This window comes from Mercenaria mercenaria, chromosome 2, assembly GCF_021730395.1.
Source record: "Mercenaria mercenaria strain notata chromosome 2, MADL_Memer_1, whole genome shotgun sequence".
Classification (NCBI taxonomy): domain Eukaryota; kingdom Metazoa; phylum Mollusca; class Bivalvia; order Venerida; family Veneridae; genus Mercenaria; species Mercenaria mercenaria.
The window spans coordinates 31993447-32010202 of record NC_069362.1 but is presented as its reverse complement, the minus strand read 5'-3'; the positions used below and the strand labels follow the sequence as shown (position 1 = coordinate 32010202).

The 16756-nt window shown below is 36.2% G+C and overlaps 1 protein-coding gene across 1 annotated transcript; it reads right to left on the bottom strand.

The window, feature by feature from the left end:
* Positions 1-13652: 13652 nt before the first annotated feature.
* Positions 13653-16537, bottom strand: LOC123562648 (uncharacterized). Its single transcript, XM_045355266.2, has 4 exons — positions 16116-16537; positions 15538-15616; positions 15077-15202; positions 13653-14635 (listed from the first exon to the last, which is right to left on the bottom strand). Exons 1-4 carry the CDS (start codon positions 16419-16421, stop codon positions 14469-14471), a joined length of 678 nt encoding a protein of 225 aa, XP_045211201.2. The 5' UTR covers positions 16422-16537; the 3' UTR covers positions 13653-14468.
* Between the last annotated feature and the right edge of the window lie 219 nt (positions 16538-16756).

Here is a 16756-nt window from a genome sequence, read left to right as displayed (position 1 = left end):
CTTTGACATACAGAGCAACCTTAATTTGATCATAATTCTATGCATCTTTAATGTTAGCCTAACTGGAGCGGAGTGTTGTCTGCAAAGTCCAGACCCCTATCTCAATGGCAAAGGTCATATTTAAGGGGTCAAGGCTCATTTTAAAGCTTTGAGAGTTTTTATTGAATGAATATTACTCCAAATGAGACGTTGTATAGCCTATATCAAAGTTCAATTTCAAAGTCAGGGTCAAACATAATGTCAGATCTGTCCGGGTCGCATTTATGGATCCATTATATTTACTTCATAAATGTTTGTCTAAAAACTGAGCGTTGCTCGCAAACCCTTAGACCCTTTCCTTGAATATCAAGGTCATACACGAAACTGACTTATTCATAATAAACGTTTTAATTGATGAATAAAGCACTGTGTATACACTATCAGGTGTTTAAGTTACATACCATGCAGTAAATATAACTTCGTAGTTGTTCAACCAATAGTAATTGTTCTCTTTGTCAGGACTGCGTCTTAATCCTGAGTAAAAGAAAACACCCTGTAATAACTGGAGTCTGTAAACGCTAATAGGCAATGTGTTTATTGAAATTTTCCGTCACTTGTATTCGAGACAATCGAAATGTACAAAAGGACGAAATGCTCATTATTCAGCGGACACTGAATGCACAGTGTAATTTCAGTTTTACATGGTAATACCATTTTATTGCTTGCCTATCAATGATTTCCACACACTATAAAGTTTACGTCGTTTTAACGGAATAACGTGCAAAACTCATTGGTAAGCATGAACCGCTACGTTTTTCAGTGCGCTTTCAATATGAACTTTAAAGGTTTGCGTAATGAAAATTTTATTTAGTGGATCGAAGAAAATATACAGGGCGAAAATTTGCAGACACTTTTCCATCCGCTTAATGTAAATTTAAGTTATAAAATAATATCTTATATTCGCAATAATTTCTTGAATTCATTGTTCAGTATTTATGGATAATAGAGTTCCTGTGCTAAGTATTTTTGCTTAGTTACTTTCTATCCTTCCTACTGATGTTATGAGTATCAATGATGAATGTATGCGAACTATGTGCGGATATCAGAAACCATGCTTGACTGTTGTTTATACCTGTGCTGTATTTGAAAACTATAATCACATACCTATATGTGCCCTGAAACTTTCCAAGTTTGTATAGCTGTTTTCAATATCTTCCTCCAAGTATCGCTGCTCACGGAGTAAATAATTGATGTACTGCAATTCGTATTTTGAGTGTACTGTTACGAGATGTTGGTTGTATTTCCAACATATAAAACCCGCCTCATTCCAAGTACTCGATGCAGGAAATATAGTGTAGCATTTTTTAAACTTCTTTGAACATGCTGAAAGTATAAATTAACGATGCAAGTTTTCCACTGTGTTAGGGTTGGTGTTCAAAGGGTTGTATGTACATGAATTCAGGGTAAGACTGAAGGGACTTTAAAGGATTTAGAGAACACTGGTTCTATTGTACGGTTTATGCTATACCCTTATTTTTCTCTTCCAGCCAGTGATTCGCATCAGTATAACGTGACATTGCAATACATCTTCTGATTGGAAATCGGACGATGCAAAAACATCAAAAAATGCAATCGTCCCTATTTGTTTATTACCGAGAAAAAAAAAAGCTTAGAATAAAAATATTCAAACTTGACCTGAACAATACATGATATACCTAGGCGTGTGTGCATCTGATTTTAATGCTGTTATCCTTCTAAAACGTGTTGCTTTTATTTAATAATATTTAAATGGAAACTGACCTAAAATGTAGTCGTCTGAGACATTGAAGTAACATTATTATAGAAGTTATTTTTCTTAACACAAACTGTTCTCTTTACTAGTTATATTTACCTTTAGTGATATGAGAATTTCTGACAGAAATCTTCTTGTCCTTCAAAGCAATTCCAACTAGATTAAAGAAAGAACCCCGTCATATGTATATTAATATCAATCTTGTGTATAATTCAATGATAATCCATTTTTACTTATTACCAGCTTTAATAAAGATTTTTGATACATGTTATATGCATTCCTGTAAAAACGTATACATTTTTATGAAAATAAATGTCATGCTAACTATGAACGACATTTTGCCGAGGTCAGAGTGTTGCTTTTTCAAGTGTTTAAGTAGTAGAGTAGAAGAAGCAAGATGGTAGTAAACTTGTAGAACTATGTAATTATAGTTTTTCTTTAGGCATAACATATTACTCAACATCTTTCATCTCAGATGGCCTTGAACGTGTGTCATGGCACACTTAGCTGACTTATGCGAAGGTATATTTGTGTTAGTTTCGTCAGTGAAACTTGACAGATAAAAGGAGCAGTGTTACCTTGACATATAGGATAGTGCCTTAAAAGGTGTATAATAAAATGCAGATAAAAATTACCTTCAAATCTTGAGTTTTGGGGTAAAAAATCACTATGTACTTACAGTTGACATCGTATTTAGAAACCACCCAAACGACCGCAAGAAAGTGGACTTTTAATTCGACTGCTTATAATAGATTTGGTAAATTTAGGAATACAAGATATACATCGAGTTACCATGTAGTAATTGTTGTTGGTTTTTTTTGCACAACAGTTAGGAAGGCTAATTGTATACAATTTGAGAGACGTTTCGTACATGCTCGTTGAATAAATACTTTTTTGCAATGGGGACATTCAGGTAACTAAAATGACTAATCTGTTTCGTTACTAATCATGTGTTCGTGTGGTCACTATCCAATTGTTATTTCATATCATTGTTTTAAATAAATAGCTCTCTTGGCTTTAGGCATAACATATTACTCAACATCTTTCAAATATTACCACTTAATTCTACAAGCTTACTTTCATCAACAGCAAAAAGCAAGTTGCGATTATAACGTTTGCGATTAGTGTTATCGATGTACCATTGGCATATTCGTATATTAAGTGCACAATGCTTTTTACCATTGTAAAGATTTGGTTTAAATAATCACCTGATCCACACCACGGACAACAAAGATCATCCTGAGTCACCTTGTCGCAGTAGCAGTGGCAAAAGTAAGAGTAGTATCAGTAGCAGTAGAGGCAGAAGAAGAGGTATCGACAACAGCAGTAGTAGCAGTAACAGCAGTGGCAGTAGTAGTCGTAGCAGTTGGTAGCTGTAGAAGAAGTGGCAGTAGCATCAGCAGCAGCAAGAAAAAAAACAACGTGAAACTAAAAGTAGTAACAGTAGTAGCGGATGAAGAAGTAGAAACTAAAGAAGTAGCAGCAGCAGTAACAGCGGCAACAGTAAAAGTAGCAGAAGCAGTAACAGGAGCTGTTTTAGCACAAACGAGAAATTCGCAGTAGCAGTATCAGCAGAAGCAGTAGCACAGTGGCATTATCAGTATAATCAGTAGCAGCAGCAGTAACAGCAATGGTAGCAGTAGCAGTAGTTGTAGTAGTATAATAGTGAAACTGGTCGAAGCAATAGTAGTAGTACTTCTAGTGCTGCTAAGGCTTTTAAAATGCTGCTCCTGCTACTGACTTTGCTTTTACTGCTACTGTTATTACTGCTACTATTCTGCTGCTGCTACTAATGCTGTCATTGCTACTGCTACTGCTACTGCTACTACTACTCCTGCTACTGCTGCTACATCTACTGCTTCTTCCAGTTTCGCGTTTATGCTACTGATACTACTGCTGCTGCTACTGCTTCTCCTACCAGTGATGCTGCTACTGTTACTATTGCTACTTTTCTGCTGCATCTGCTGCTGCTATTAATGTTGCTACTGCTACAAAAATGACTTTAAACATTTATCATTTTATTTCCTGTATGTTAATAGTTATGAAGTACAAAACTATTATTATCTACATAAACAAAACAGGCATATTTCGGATATGATTGTAATAAACCTGTCGAAATGGCCGCCATTTTGACGACGATACAACTCTGCCTATAGGACCTTTTGAGAGATAGATGGGAAATTGTGACCATAGGCATCATGCTACTGTCTGGTATGCGGAACACTAATTTTCGCACTATGACTTGAATATGCCTTTTTCGAAATACTCTAAACCAAAGACTTTCCTAGACAACTGGTTAGCTTAAATGCCCTATTGCTTTAGACATTGATCAGGCTCAAACAAGCTCAAACCCGCAATTTAAGACTCAGCAGCGATACTTCAATGGTTACAATCAATGTAAAGATGACTTGAAAAGTTGGAATCCCTTTTTTCTGTCTCCAAAAATGTGTTCAATATGAACGTCTCAAGTATAATTAGATCATCATACCGGTTGCTTATATGAGGAGTACGTTACTTCAAAATTATAGTTTGGCTTTACTTGGGCTGGAATCGTATGGCACCATTATTCTTACAATTGCTTTTAACGCGTTACAGTTATTAGTGCCATACGTCGATAACATCAAAATGCTCATAATTAATTGGACAAGTGTTTAACATTGAAATGACAGAAATACATTTTTCATATTTCATTATTGCCATATTGAATTGTTTTAACTTCTGAATTATAGTGGAGAATCTCGATGTGGGACTAATTCATTATTTTTTGATTGCTTAGTCATTAAACAGCTCTGATAATCAATTATTATGCATTGTAATAATTTACTAATGGTGTAGCAAAATGTTGACATTTCCTTGAGTTACGGTTAATGTCTAATTATGAAAACAGATACATTTGAGCCGTGCCATGGGAAAACCAACATAGTGGGTGTGCGGCCAGCATGGATCCAGACCAGACTGCGCATCCGCGCAGTCTGGTCAGGATCCATGCTGTTCGCTAACAGTTTCTCCAATTCCAATAGGCTTTAAAAGCGAACAGCATGGAGCCTGACCAGACTGCGCGGATGCGCAGGCTGGTCTGGATCCATGCTGGTCGCACACCCACTATGTTGGTTTTCCCATGGCACGGCTCATTTGTATTTAAACGACTGAACTGAGACTGCAAACAACAATAATTTGCCAAGAAGAGAAAACTGAATGTCCCCTGTCTTTATTTGTTTAAATGCCATAGATATATTATTTACGGGATAAATTAATCACGTCGTCATATAAAGTATCATTATGCCACTTTGCACTTGCGAAAAGCGCGAAAGAGCCTCCCATTTCTTTTTTCATTTAGCGCAGTGTGATACCATTAGGGCATTGATGAAAAACGTGTAATGTTTCTCTCAATAATTTTCTTTTCGGAAATACTCTTATACCAGATGACGCCAACAAAAACGTCTTCCTTCTCTTACAAATATTAATATATAATAGATCAATATATCATTGGTCAAGCATTTTAGCGAATTAGCTCTGTATCAAGAAATATGTACAAGTCCAACAAAGAAAATATTCTGAAACTTTAGGAGCGCGCTGTTATTCTGTGAAAAACAACAAACTTGTGCATATCTTGCGATGAAAAGATAGTAAGCTTTGCACCTTTTAAAGATTTACGTCTCTCCAATAATGGTATTAGACTTGCGAAAGTATATGACAAGAGAGATGACATTAATTTTGAAATTGTCAATTTCCATCCCCTTAATTGTGATATACCCCTTGACACATCTTTTAGGGTTAGTATTTCACAGTAAATAAGATTTTGTCAGAAGTTATAGTCAAGTTGAATACTTTAACCTATGTAATATAGCTATTATCACAGGGCTACCGTTATCATCATGCATGTTTAGTGTTCAGTCCTATTACAGTTGTCCTTTTTGATGATGCGATGATGGATCAGGTGGGGTTCTATGGCAAGTAGCCCTTAAATCCCCTCCTCTCCGGGGACGACTGGTTTGATGTTCGTCCCATATCCTGCTTCTTCGTGCCCTTAAGGGTGTTTCGTTTTGGTGCTCTTGCTTGTGTAAAGACATCGAGTACATATGTTTACTGTTCTATTGTTTTAGGTTTGAGCTCGCCAGTGGTGGTTTTGTCACTGACCGTTCCAAGGCGGTGCCCCGCTTTGTTCCTTTGTTTTGTCCTTGTGTGTTTGCTTTGTTTGTGAGGTGTGCGTGTGTTGATCGTGTGCGCGTTTGGGGAGGCTGCGTTTTTAAAACGCGGCTTTTCCTGTTGGATATTCTTCCTTGTTTTGATATCTGTACATGGGCATATTGGTGTTTTACAATGTGTTTCTGTGGGCGTTAAAGGGTGAGATCTGGCACCAGTAAAGTAGTTTAAACTCCCCAGTGGTTTCTGTAACTGCCCGTTCTGGACAAGGCGAAACACTTTCATCTTCATGTAGATATGTTCGTCTGTTTGTTACCTGTATGACTCAGCACTGTTTACTTGCATACATATTCACATACCCATATTTCCATGTGCAGTTCTGTTTGGGTGACTGAGTCCTTTGACTGTGGCTCTTTATGATGGACTATTGTTCTTAACGTATTAATTTACTCTCAAAAATATTAAATTATGTAAGTGTGCTATTCAGTCCGAGTAAACTTTAAAATATCGATGTCAATGAACTTTTTGACGCAACGACCTACATGAAAGTGATGTCAAGCACCCGATATGAAATCTGAACGTCAAGGTCATGCTAAATAAATCTTTTCCATAACACTAAATCTAAACTATAAGTCAGAGAGTATGCTGGCATGCTTCCTCTATATCCTGATGAACTAAACAGCATACCCGTTTCAATAAGATATCCATGTTACAATTTACAAATGAAAATGACAATATCTTCAAACGTTTTGCATAACTTTGAACTCCAAAAATGACCGTGGACCTGTCAAGGGTCATCATTGGAGAAAATGTGCCAATATTTCTATATTGAACTGTCTTTTTTTCTATTTTCAAGAATTAGATCTATGTCAAAAATATATTTTAATGATCTGATAGAATCATAGTTTTTTCTAATTTTGAAAGTATTTGTCTGTGACTAGATTCTAGATCTAGATCTATTTAAAAATAAAATAAAATACAAGCCTGAGCTCTTATTCTTATTTCCAATCAAATTTCATGAGATATAGATTTATATTAAATGCACGGAGGGGCACCTGGGGTCTTCCTCCACCATTAAAGCTGGAAAGTCGCCATATGACCTATCATGTGTCGGTGCGATGTTAAATCCAACCAAAAAAAAAAAGATTTATATTAAGTTTACGCCTAGACCGTAGAGGCTATTGCCATTTTCCTTTGACTTTGACTACTCAGAACAGTGTTTTAAAAATTCTAGAGTTATAATCTAATTGTCAATAGACTTTGCAATATTAAGGCCTGCTTTCTATTGTCGTAAATATTTATCACGTGACTGTTCTGTCTGCAGCATGTTTTATCTAGAACACTCCGTACACATTTCTAACATTCCGGAACACTACTCTTTTTCACACCTATTCAAAGCCAACCGAGCACGCTACCTGACGGCATTTAGTTTTACTTTAATATGACACATTGACATTTAAGTTCCAAGCAAAGGGGTCCGGCACATGAGTGGATTAAGTTTAATGACTTATTTTTGAGTCCTAGAGCCATAATTATGTAAGAAATCATACTAATATAACTACTCCCTAGACAAGGGTTTACCCCGCAGAAGCAATATTTTCAACTACTTTCTTTACATGGCCAGGAAAAAAATATTATCAGCTTTTTTCCCATTCAAACATTGCATTCAGTTATTCAAATGAATCAACTTTAAAAATTACCTCAACATATTTTCATATATTTATCTGTTTTTCGACAATTCGACATCGTACCGAACAATACACAGAGCGAATGCGAAGTCTTACAACATCGCGTAACAACGAATAAAGATATAAGCAGTCAGTAAAATCAAAATTCGGACCACTGGCTCAAAGGTCAACAATTGGGGGTCAAAGGTCAACAGGGCTTTTTTCCTGTCCGGTCCATAACTCTGTCATCCATGAAGGGATTTTAATATTACTTGGCACAAATGTTTCCCATGATGAGACAACGTGTATTGCGCAATACCCAGACCCCTAGCTTAAAGGTCAAAGTAACACTCTGAGAACAAAGGTCAATAAGATTTTTTCTGTCCGGTCTATAACTTTGTCATCAATCAAGGGATTACAATATTACTTGGCATAAATGTTCCCCATGATAAGACGATGTGTCATGCGCAACACCCAGACCCCTAGCTGTTTGTCCGGAGCATTTCTTCTTCATGGATGGAGGGATTTTGATGTAACTTGGCACAAATGTTCACCACCATGAGGCACCGTGAGACGGATTGTCATGCGCAAGAACCAGGTCCCTAGGCCTAAGGTCAAGATCATACTCAGAGGTCAAAAGTTGAATTTAAGAATGACTTTGTCCAGAGCATTTCTTCTTCAAGCATGAAGGGATTTTGATGCAACTTGGCACAAATGTTCACCACCATGAGGCACCCTTGATTTTAGAAATACGTACCTTTGTTATTACTATAAATAGATTATATTGTTACTTTTTTACTGGCCGTATGGAAATATCAAGACCACTTTTCTGCGGTACAACATGCATGGTTTTTATATATACAAATTTTAATCGAAGTGTTTTGTTATAACATATTGTATATATAGTACAATATTGTTTATAACTCATTGACAGATATATTCATTATGTTATACTGCAGTAGAGAAAATTAGGTGCCTTCCAGTAGGAGACTTTGTATTGCATGGCAATACTTCATTCACTTGTTTATATCTCAGCTATATAGTTAACCATATATAGTGTGTAATGAGCTTGTAATTAATGTAAAAAATGATAACGTAGGGCAAAAATAACCTGCATCTCGGAAAAATGTTTGACAGCTATTTAAGAGGAAAATCGACGCAGTGACACGCGTTACTGAAAATGCAATAGAACCTTGAAAACTCATTTTATCAAGCTAAATGTGTTGCTTTAATTAATTTACTGGTATTTCATAATTGCAATTGACATAGTTTTTCATACAGGCTTATATATATTAAGAGAGCCAGGAGAGAGCCAATTGGTACGGTGTTCCGTTATGGCCAGCGCCTGCTCCATCTGCGAATGCGAAGCGCGAAGGTATGACGGTACGATGTTGAAGCCCGACAGTACGATGGTGAAAACACGACAGTACGATGGCCATCGTACTTTCGCGCTTCACCATGGTAGTGTTGCGTTTCACCATCGCACTGTCGCGCTTCACCATCGTAGTGTCACCATTGTACTGTCTCACCTCGCCATCACACTGTCGCGCTTCACCATCGTAGTGTCACCATCGTACTGTCGCGCTTCGCCATCGTACTGTCGCGCTTCACCATCGTACTGTCGCGCTTCGCCATCGCACTGTCGCGCTTCGTCATCGTAGTGTCACCACCTCACTGTCGGGCGTCGCCATCGTACAGTTGTACCTTCGCGCTTTGCGTTCGCAAGGAGCAGGCGCTGACCCTAACAGAACACCATAAATTGGTCTACATCCGTCATGGTTGGCAGGTTATTGCGGACAGTCTATGGATCATTATTTTTCACTTGAGATTGTCGTAGACGAATGTATTCAGGCTAAAGAAATTTAAGTTTCGTTGTTATATATTTTTGAATATTTGGTACAATAAATGATAAAATGTTGTCTTTGATATGATTCTGTAATAATTAGTATGTCTCTCTTACAAGACTCGTGATCAACTACTTTTCTCTTCATTTTATGTCAGTCCTCAAAATGATATCTAAATTGGGACTGGCTATGTATAACAACACTTTGAGCATTGTATTTTATAGAATATTTAATAAATGGAATTAAGTGTATTAAAACCTACACCAGTTGTTGACGTATGATGTTTTCTTAATAATTTCATTTCATTGCTTGTCAAATACTCACATTTGTAAATGTGACAGCAAAACGCAACTTATCGGATAGTTCAAAACCTCTTTGGCGGTTCAAGCTATTCATCCCAGAATTCATTACACAAAAAAAAAACATGAAACTAGACTGTTGATGCCCAAAAGGCAACAATGCCGAGACTGATATTTGTTGAGACCAATAAGATCAAACATGAGCTTTTGACCTTTCATGTGACCTTGATCTTTAAGATTTTGATCAGTGTGTTGTTTCAGTACTTTCGCGGTCTCATGAGGTAATTGTTTTGCCATTTTAATAAAAAAGATTTCCCGCATGTCAAAGTTGTGGCCTATATAAGATCTTCTGGGACTTTTTTTCCCTAGTGTGTCATTGACCTTTGAGATAGGGAGCAGCAGTTTTCGCGCGACACTCCTTCCTATTGAGACAAGTATTAAAGCTATACAGAAATTTGATTGTTCTATGTCCCTTTTACGGCCAAGGCAAGCTCTAAAATTAACGTTGGAACCTAAATGTAACCTTGTCCTTTGAGATTAAGACCTGGAGTTTGCGTGCTGTGTCACTGAGGCAAACTTTTATACCATATTATAACAAGACTGCGCGATTCATATCAAACATGTGGGCCGGACAAGGTCTGACATGATCTTGACCTTTGGTATAGGGCTTGCATGCGATACTCCGTCTCATAGACAGTATCATATATGCCGAATATAAATAGGTTTGCTCAGTTTATGTCAAGGTTTGTGTCCGGATAAAATCTGACGGACGCACTCGCTAACGCGCGCACCTTACAGCCATTTTGACGGCTACTCGAGCGCACTGCAAGTGGGCTCGGCAACAGTAAGACTTGTTGGACAAAACGAACAAATAAAGGATTGCTGCTTTGGAAAAATTGCTTATACATAAAAAAAATTGGCGTCGTTTAGAAATTTCTTTCAAACTTACAACCTACATTTGAGAAAGAACATTCAAATACTGCTTAACCCGCCAAAGTGAAGGTATTTTTCAAAATATAAAATATGCCATTTTCAATAGAAAAATATTCAATTCGCCTTTCTGTGATTTATTATGTAAAATTATTTTTTAGTTTTAAATTGTTTGCTATCTTGTGATATTTCAACGCTTTATGAATTTTATGGCTATCTTGTACGTCGCTTTTAAATAGGTTTGTCCAGTCACAAATTTCAGCATTTGATTTTTAAATTTAAACATACTGTCGATTTCACATAGAAATAAGTACAAAACAATGAATGAGAGAAAATTCTAAACCAGAGAAAAACAAATTAACAAAATTTGTCTAATGCAAACACATGAAAAAAAAAGACATTTTCGACGGATGCAAGATTCGAACCGTCACAAGAATTCGCTTTAAAATTATCAGATTTCTTTCGACTCGTCCCCTGCGCCAAGAAGACAACTATATGCCTAACTTTTTGTACATATTATACTACAATTCTACTGACTGTACTTATCTTTAATCATACTTTGTTACTTTTTCATTTGATATTTCAATACAGAATATTTTCATAACATATAATATTAAATTTAAACTTCATACTTCTAAATGAGTGAGAGCTTATATAACAAATAATGTGATCAACAGTAAAAGGGTTTCACACTGCTAAAATCAACAAATGCACCGCCTGAGGGTTACATCGCTCGTCTGCAAGTGCTGGACAATATGTAACAAAAAAGTTAAATTTTAGATTTTCTAAGTACAAAAAGGGCCATAATTCTGACAAAATGCACATAAGATTTATGGTTTTTGGCCTACGTAGTCCCCTAATGATGAAAACTAAGTGTTCAAAGTTTCAAAGCTGTAGCTCATAGTGTTTGAGAAAAGGTGGACCTAAACAAATCTTTTAACCAAAGCCGACACCGATACCGACGCCGACGATCAAATGACGACTACACCTCGTAGATTGTTTTCAAAAATCAGACGAGCTAAAAACGCCATAATACTGTACGTTACTAATATCTGATACAAATTGGTAATTATAGTAAAGCCGCTGTAAATGTTAATATATGGATTGTTCTCGTTATTTTTTGTCTTATGGCATTCGTGGATACGAGTATGCCGTAAGTTCCAATATGGTTTACAACTGTCTAAATGCCATAAAACTCATGAAACAAGTGAATGAAGTATTGCCATGCAATACAAAGTCCCCTACTGGAAGGCACCTAATTTTTTCTACTGCAGTATAACATAATGAACTGATATCTGTCAATGTTGTATAAACAATATTGTACTACATATACAATATGTTATAACATTATAACAACACACTTGGATTAAAATGTGCATATATAAAAACCCACAGTTGTTTTCATATTGAATTTTTTTGGCTGATTATAAAAATGTTATCATGTAAGTTATTTATAGTAACAACAAAGGGAAATTAATCTTTAAAAAAAAAAAAAAAAAAAAATTAATAATATAAGTCCACAAGAAACTCTTTACCAGGTAGAGATAGGTCAAAATACACCTAAAAATTGGATGTAACATGCATGCTGTACCACAGAAAAGTGGTCTCGATTTTTCTCTACTGCCAGTAATAAAAAAGTTACAATAAAATCTATTTATAGTAATAACAAAGGGATGTAATTCTAAAAACAAGGGTGCCTCATGGTGGTGAACATTTGGTCCAAGTTACATCAAAATCCCTCCATGCATGAAGAAGAAATGTTCCATACAAAGTCATTCTTGAATTTGACCTTTGACTTCTAAATATGACCTTGACCTTAGACCTAGGGACCTGGTTCTTGCGCATGACATGTTGTCTCATCCAGGGGAATATTTGTGCCAACTGATATCTAAATCCTGCTTTGCATGACAAAGTTATAGACCGGACAGGAAAAAAATCCTCTTGACCTTTGATCTCAAAGTGTGACCTTGACCTTTAAGCTAGGGTACTGGGTGTTGCGCATGACATGTCGTCTCATCATGGGAAACATTTGTGCCAAGTAATATTAAAATCCCTTCATGGATGGCAGAGTTATGGACGGGACAGGAAAAAAACTCTGTTGACCTTTGACCCCCAATTGTGACCTTGACCTTTGAGCTAGGGGTCCGGATTTGCGCATGACACGTCGTCTCATCATGGGGAACACTTGTGCTAAGTAATATTAAAATCCCTTAATGAATGTCAGAGTTATGGACCGGACACGAAACAGACCCTGTTCATGCTATGTTAACATTTGACTGCTAAGTGTGACCTTGACCTTTGAGCTAGGGGTCTGAAAGTTGTGCATGACATATCGTCTTATTATGAGGTACATTTGTGCCAAGTAATATTAAAATCCCTTCATAGATGGGAGAGTTATGGACCGGACAGGAAAAAAACCTTGTTGACCTTTGACCTCCAATTGTGACCTTGACCTTTAAGCTAGGGGTCCAGGTTTTGCGCATGAAACGTCGTCTCCTCATGGGGAACATTTGTGCCAAGTAATATTAAAATCTCTTCATGGATGGGAGAGTTATGGACCGGACAGGAAAAAAGCCCTGTTGACCTTTGACCTCCAATTGTGACCTTGACCTTTGAGCTAGGGGTCCGGGATTTGCGCACGACACATCATCTCATCATGGGGAACATTTGTGCCAAGTAATACTAAAATCCCTTCAAGGATGGGAGAGTTGTGGACCGGACAGGAAAAAAGCCCTGTTGACCTTTGACCTCCTATTGTGGCCTTGACCTTTGAGCTAGGGGTCTGGGTTTTGCGCACGACACGTCGTCTCATCATGGGGAACATTTGTGCCAAGTAATGTTAAAATCCCTTCATGGATGACAGAGTTATGGACCGGACACGAAATTGCGGACGGACGGAATGACGGAATGACGGAATGACAGAATGACGGAAAGACGGAATGACGGAATGACGGAAAAGAGCATTCCTAGTCCCCAAAACTGGTTTTCAACCAGTAGGGGACTAATAAACATACTAAAGCAATAACAAATTCAAAAATAGTTTACAGACAAATACCAAAAGGTTAATGTGCACATATATTCTCGCATTCCCAGAGACAGACCATGTTGTTGCAGCAATTCGTTTTATCATTGCCAGAGGGATAATCTACAATTTAAAAACTGTTTAACAAAATCTGTACGAAGATCCTTTGGAAGCATAGAAAATAATAGCAGACTAAGTTTGATTGAGTCTGTTCCTGAGAAGTAATGGAAAGTACTGGCTTAGGCGGAACTTTCAATGGACTCCGTAAGGCCTAAAAAAATGCTTTGTTTCCGGTAACATGCTCAAAAAAATTAGGGCAGGTAGGTTGGAATTTTTTATTCTTTTTAATTAAGGGAGACTTTTCGGAAATTATTTTTGTGTCAAAAAATGAATACAAATAGGGGGGTTATGCCTTTAGAGCATCAGTAAGTTGATTTCTAACATCACTGACCATGTTTAAAGCATAAAAAGTGCAGTTTTGCAACTTTTTGTCAAAAAGTTGAAAAAGAATTCTCCAAGGCCATAACAACATTTAGGGTCGGGCCAAAAATTTAGGGTAGGTCGGGATACCGGAAACAAACAATTTGTTTTTTACGCCTAATCCTAAAATACCAGAATTATCACACTGGATCCACAAAGAAGTGACTGAATGGTATTGGTTTTAACGTGAACTAAATTTTAAAGAATCAGTATAAATACAATTTAAATAGTGATAGTAAATTTTTAGCTTCATTTGTTTAGTCCGCGCATAAGTACATTTAAGAAATAATTTTTAATTAAATATGTGCGGTTTTAAATTGTGATACATGGTTTCGGAATGTCAAATATTTTCTCCGATTTTATAGGACCAATGTCCATAAATTGTAAGCCGTACATTGATCCGCTGTCAGGGTTCACTGAAGGAGTGTAGTAGTTCACATAAAACGGCTCGCATACCTTAGGGTGTATAGGCGTCAATTCTGAAATGAAAAGGGAGACGTTATACACATTACTCTCAGTTGGAACATTCCTTATCGAAGGGCAAATGTTGAAATAAAATGTCTTTTTTATTCTATGACACTAGTGATAAGTTTGAAATTAAGACTGTTGGAGCAAACAAAAATGTTGAAATAAAATGCCTTTTTTATTCTATGACACTAGTGATAAGTTTGAAATTAAGACTGTTGGAGCAAACAAAAATGTTGAAATAAAATGACTTTTTTTATTCTATGACATTAGTGATAAGTTTGAAATTACGACTGTAGGAGCAAATTAAATGAATACGTTTGTTGAAGGAAATTACATTTTTAAGGTATCTAGACTGACAGAAAAATATACGCTATATACGTCTACAAAATATATTTAAAAAGGCAATTGTTTTGTTTTTATCAGAAATAAAAGTATCTTATGGTGTAGCATACCATTTTTAAATACCGTGGCGGTGATGTCATAAGGTACGTCTATATCTGTAGAGAACTGGTAGGTATGTAACAACCTGGTTGTGTTGCCAGATCCAAACACCCCAGTTGCAATTTGTTTGGCTTCATCTGTTGATTATACAATATTGCATTTAAACTGATACCTTATCATACACAATATTTGAACTTTCATTTGACTTAAATCACAACTTTATGTAACATAGGATGAAATATTCTGTTAGAATTTTGACTCTAAACGATTTTTTTCTAGGATGTTTTAGTTCTGAAGGTTACAGTTCTGTTTAAGGACACTATTATCTGTCAAAGTAAGATATATCGGCTGACGAAACAACCATAAACCCAGATAATAATCATTTTTCCCGATATGACAGATTCTTAATGACACAAAGCATACGTATGGCGATCGTTTCGACATCATGGAAACTATTGTTAGTTTTACTCACTTGGAATGCACTGGTTTGTCATATTACTATCTAAACTGGACTTCTGGCACTCGCCTCCACTTAGTGAGTACATCATCCGCTGAAACGTCACAATTTTGAATTAAATTACATTATTTTATCACATATCAGTTTGGCATATTATAAAATATATTGTATTTATGTAAAAATATACTTAAAATGTGTCTGACCATTATGTGATTAACATAATATTTTTACATTAGATGTGCATACCATTGTTTGGAGACATTGCATAGAACCGAACAACGAGATCAATATTAGAAATTCAAAACGCACAGGTACAAATCGATGCTCGATGTAGAAATGAAAAGCATATAATATAAGACTGGTGTTTTAGGAGCGGGCTACTGTTAAAGAAACACACATAATAACACAAGGCACTTAGGAACATTCGTTTTAACACATTAACAATAATATCATAAAAAAATGCGGACCATATTTTCATATGGGGCAGGCACCTTTCGATAACTCATCATTTGTCCAATATGGGATTTTCCCTTTGCTAATTCCAAAAAAAAGCGATTGTACCAATTACAATGTAAATACATGTAAAAACTTACCTTTTCAAAATCGTATAGTAGAACTGTATTCTCTGGCACAGGTCTAGGTATCAATGGACTTAATTCAGTACCCGTTATATTGAAAAACACCTTCTTCCTTGTAAAACTGTATGCAGCATGTACTGTGCCGTTGATGTACGAAAATGCCGTGTTTTGATCTATAAATACAATCCCAAAATCCAGGTATAACATACCCTCCCAGTTCTCAGGAATACAACATACATTATCATCTTTCTCTGGAGACAAAACTGCAAAAGCTTCTACGTAGCCTAATACAAAAATAAACACAATCCAGAGATTTAGCATTCTTTATCTTTATCTGTTCTATACTAACTATACCTACAGACAATGCTTAAACCTACTCAAAAGCTGGATGTTGATATTTATTTATTAGTTATACAGTTATACCAAACTGCATAAAATCGTTGATACTGTATTATATCAACATATGTCTCATTATCAGTAACATTATCTATTTACACACTGGTGATGGTAATATAACATATGAGGATTAAACTTGTCCTAAATAGTATATATCTATAATCATGAAATAACAAATTTATGACAGAAATAATATTAAAAGGGTTTGAACGATATTTTTTTTGTTAAAGGTTTGTGTTTGCTTTGGGTTTATCGCCGTT

Coding starts and splice junctions, on each gene's coding strand:
- LOC123562648 (XM_045355266.2), bottom strand. CDS start 16,421: ATGCTAAATCTCTGGATTGTGTTTATTTTTGTATTAGGCTACGTAGAA. Junction 15,617..16,115: donor TACTATACGATTTTGAAAAG/GTAAGTTTTTAC, acceptor GTGACGTTTCAG/CGGATGATGTACTCACTAAG. Junction 15,203..15,537: donor GACAAACCAGTGCATTCCAA/GTGAGTAAAACT, acceptor TATAATCAACAG/ATGAAGCCAAACAAATTGCA.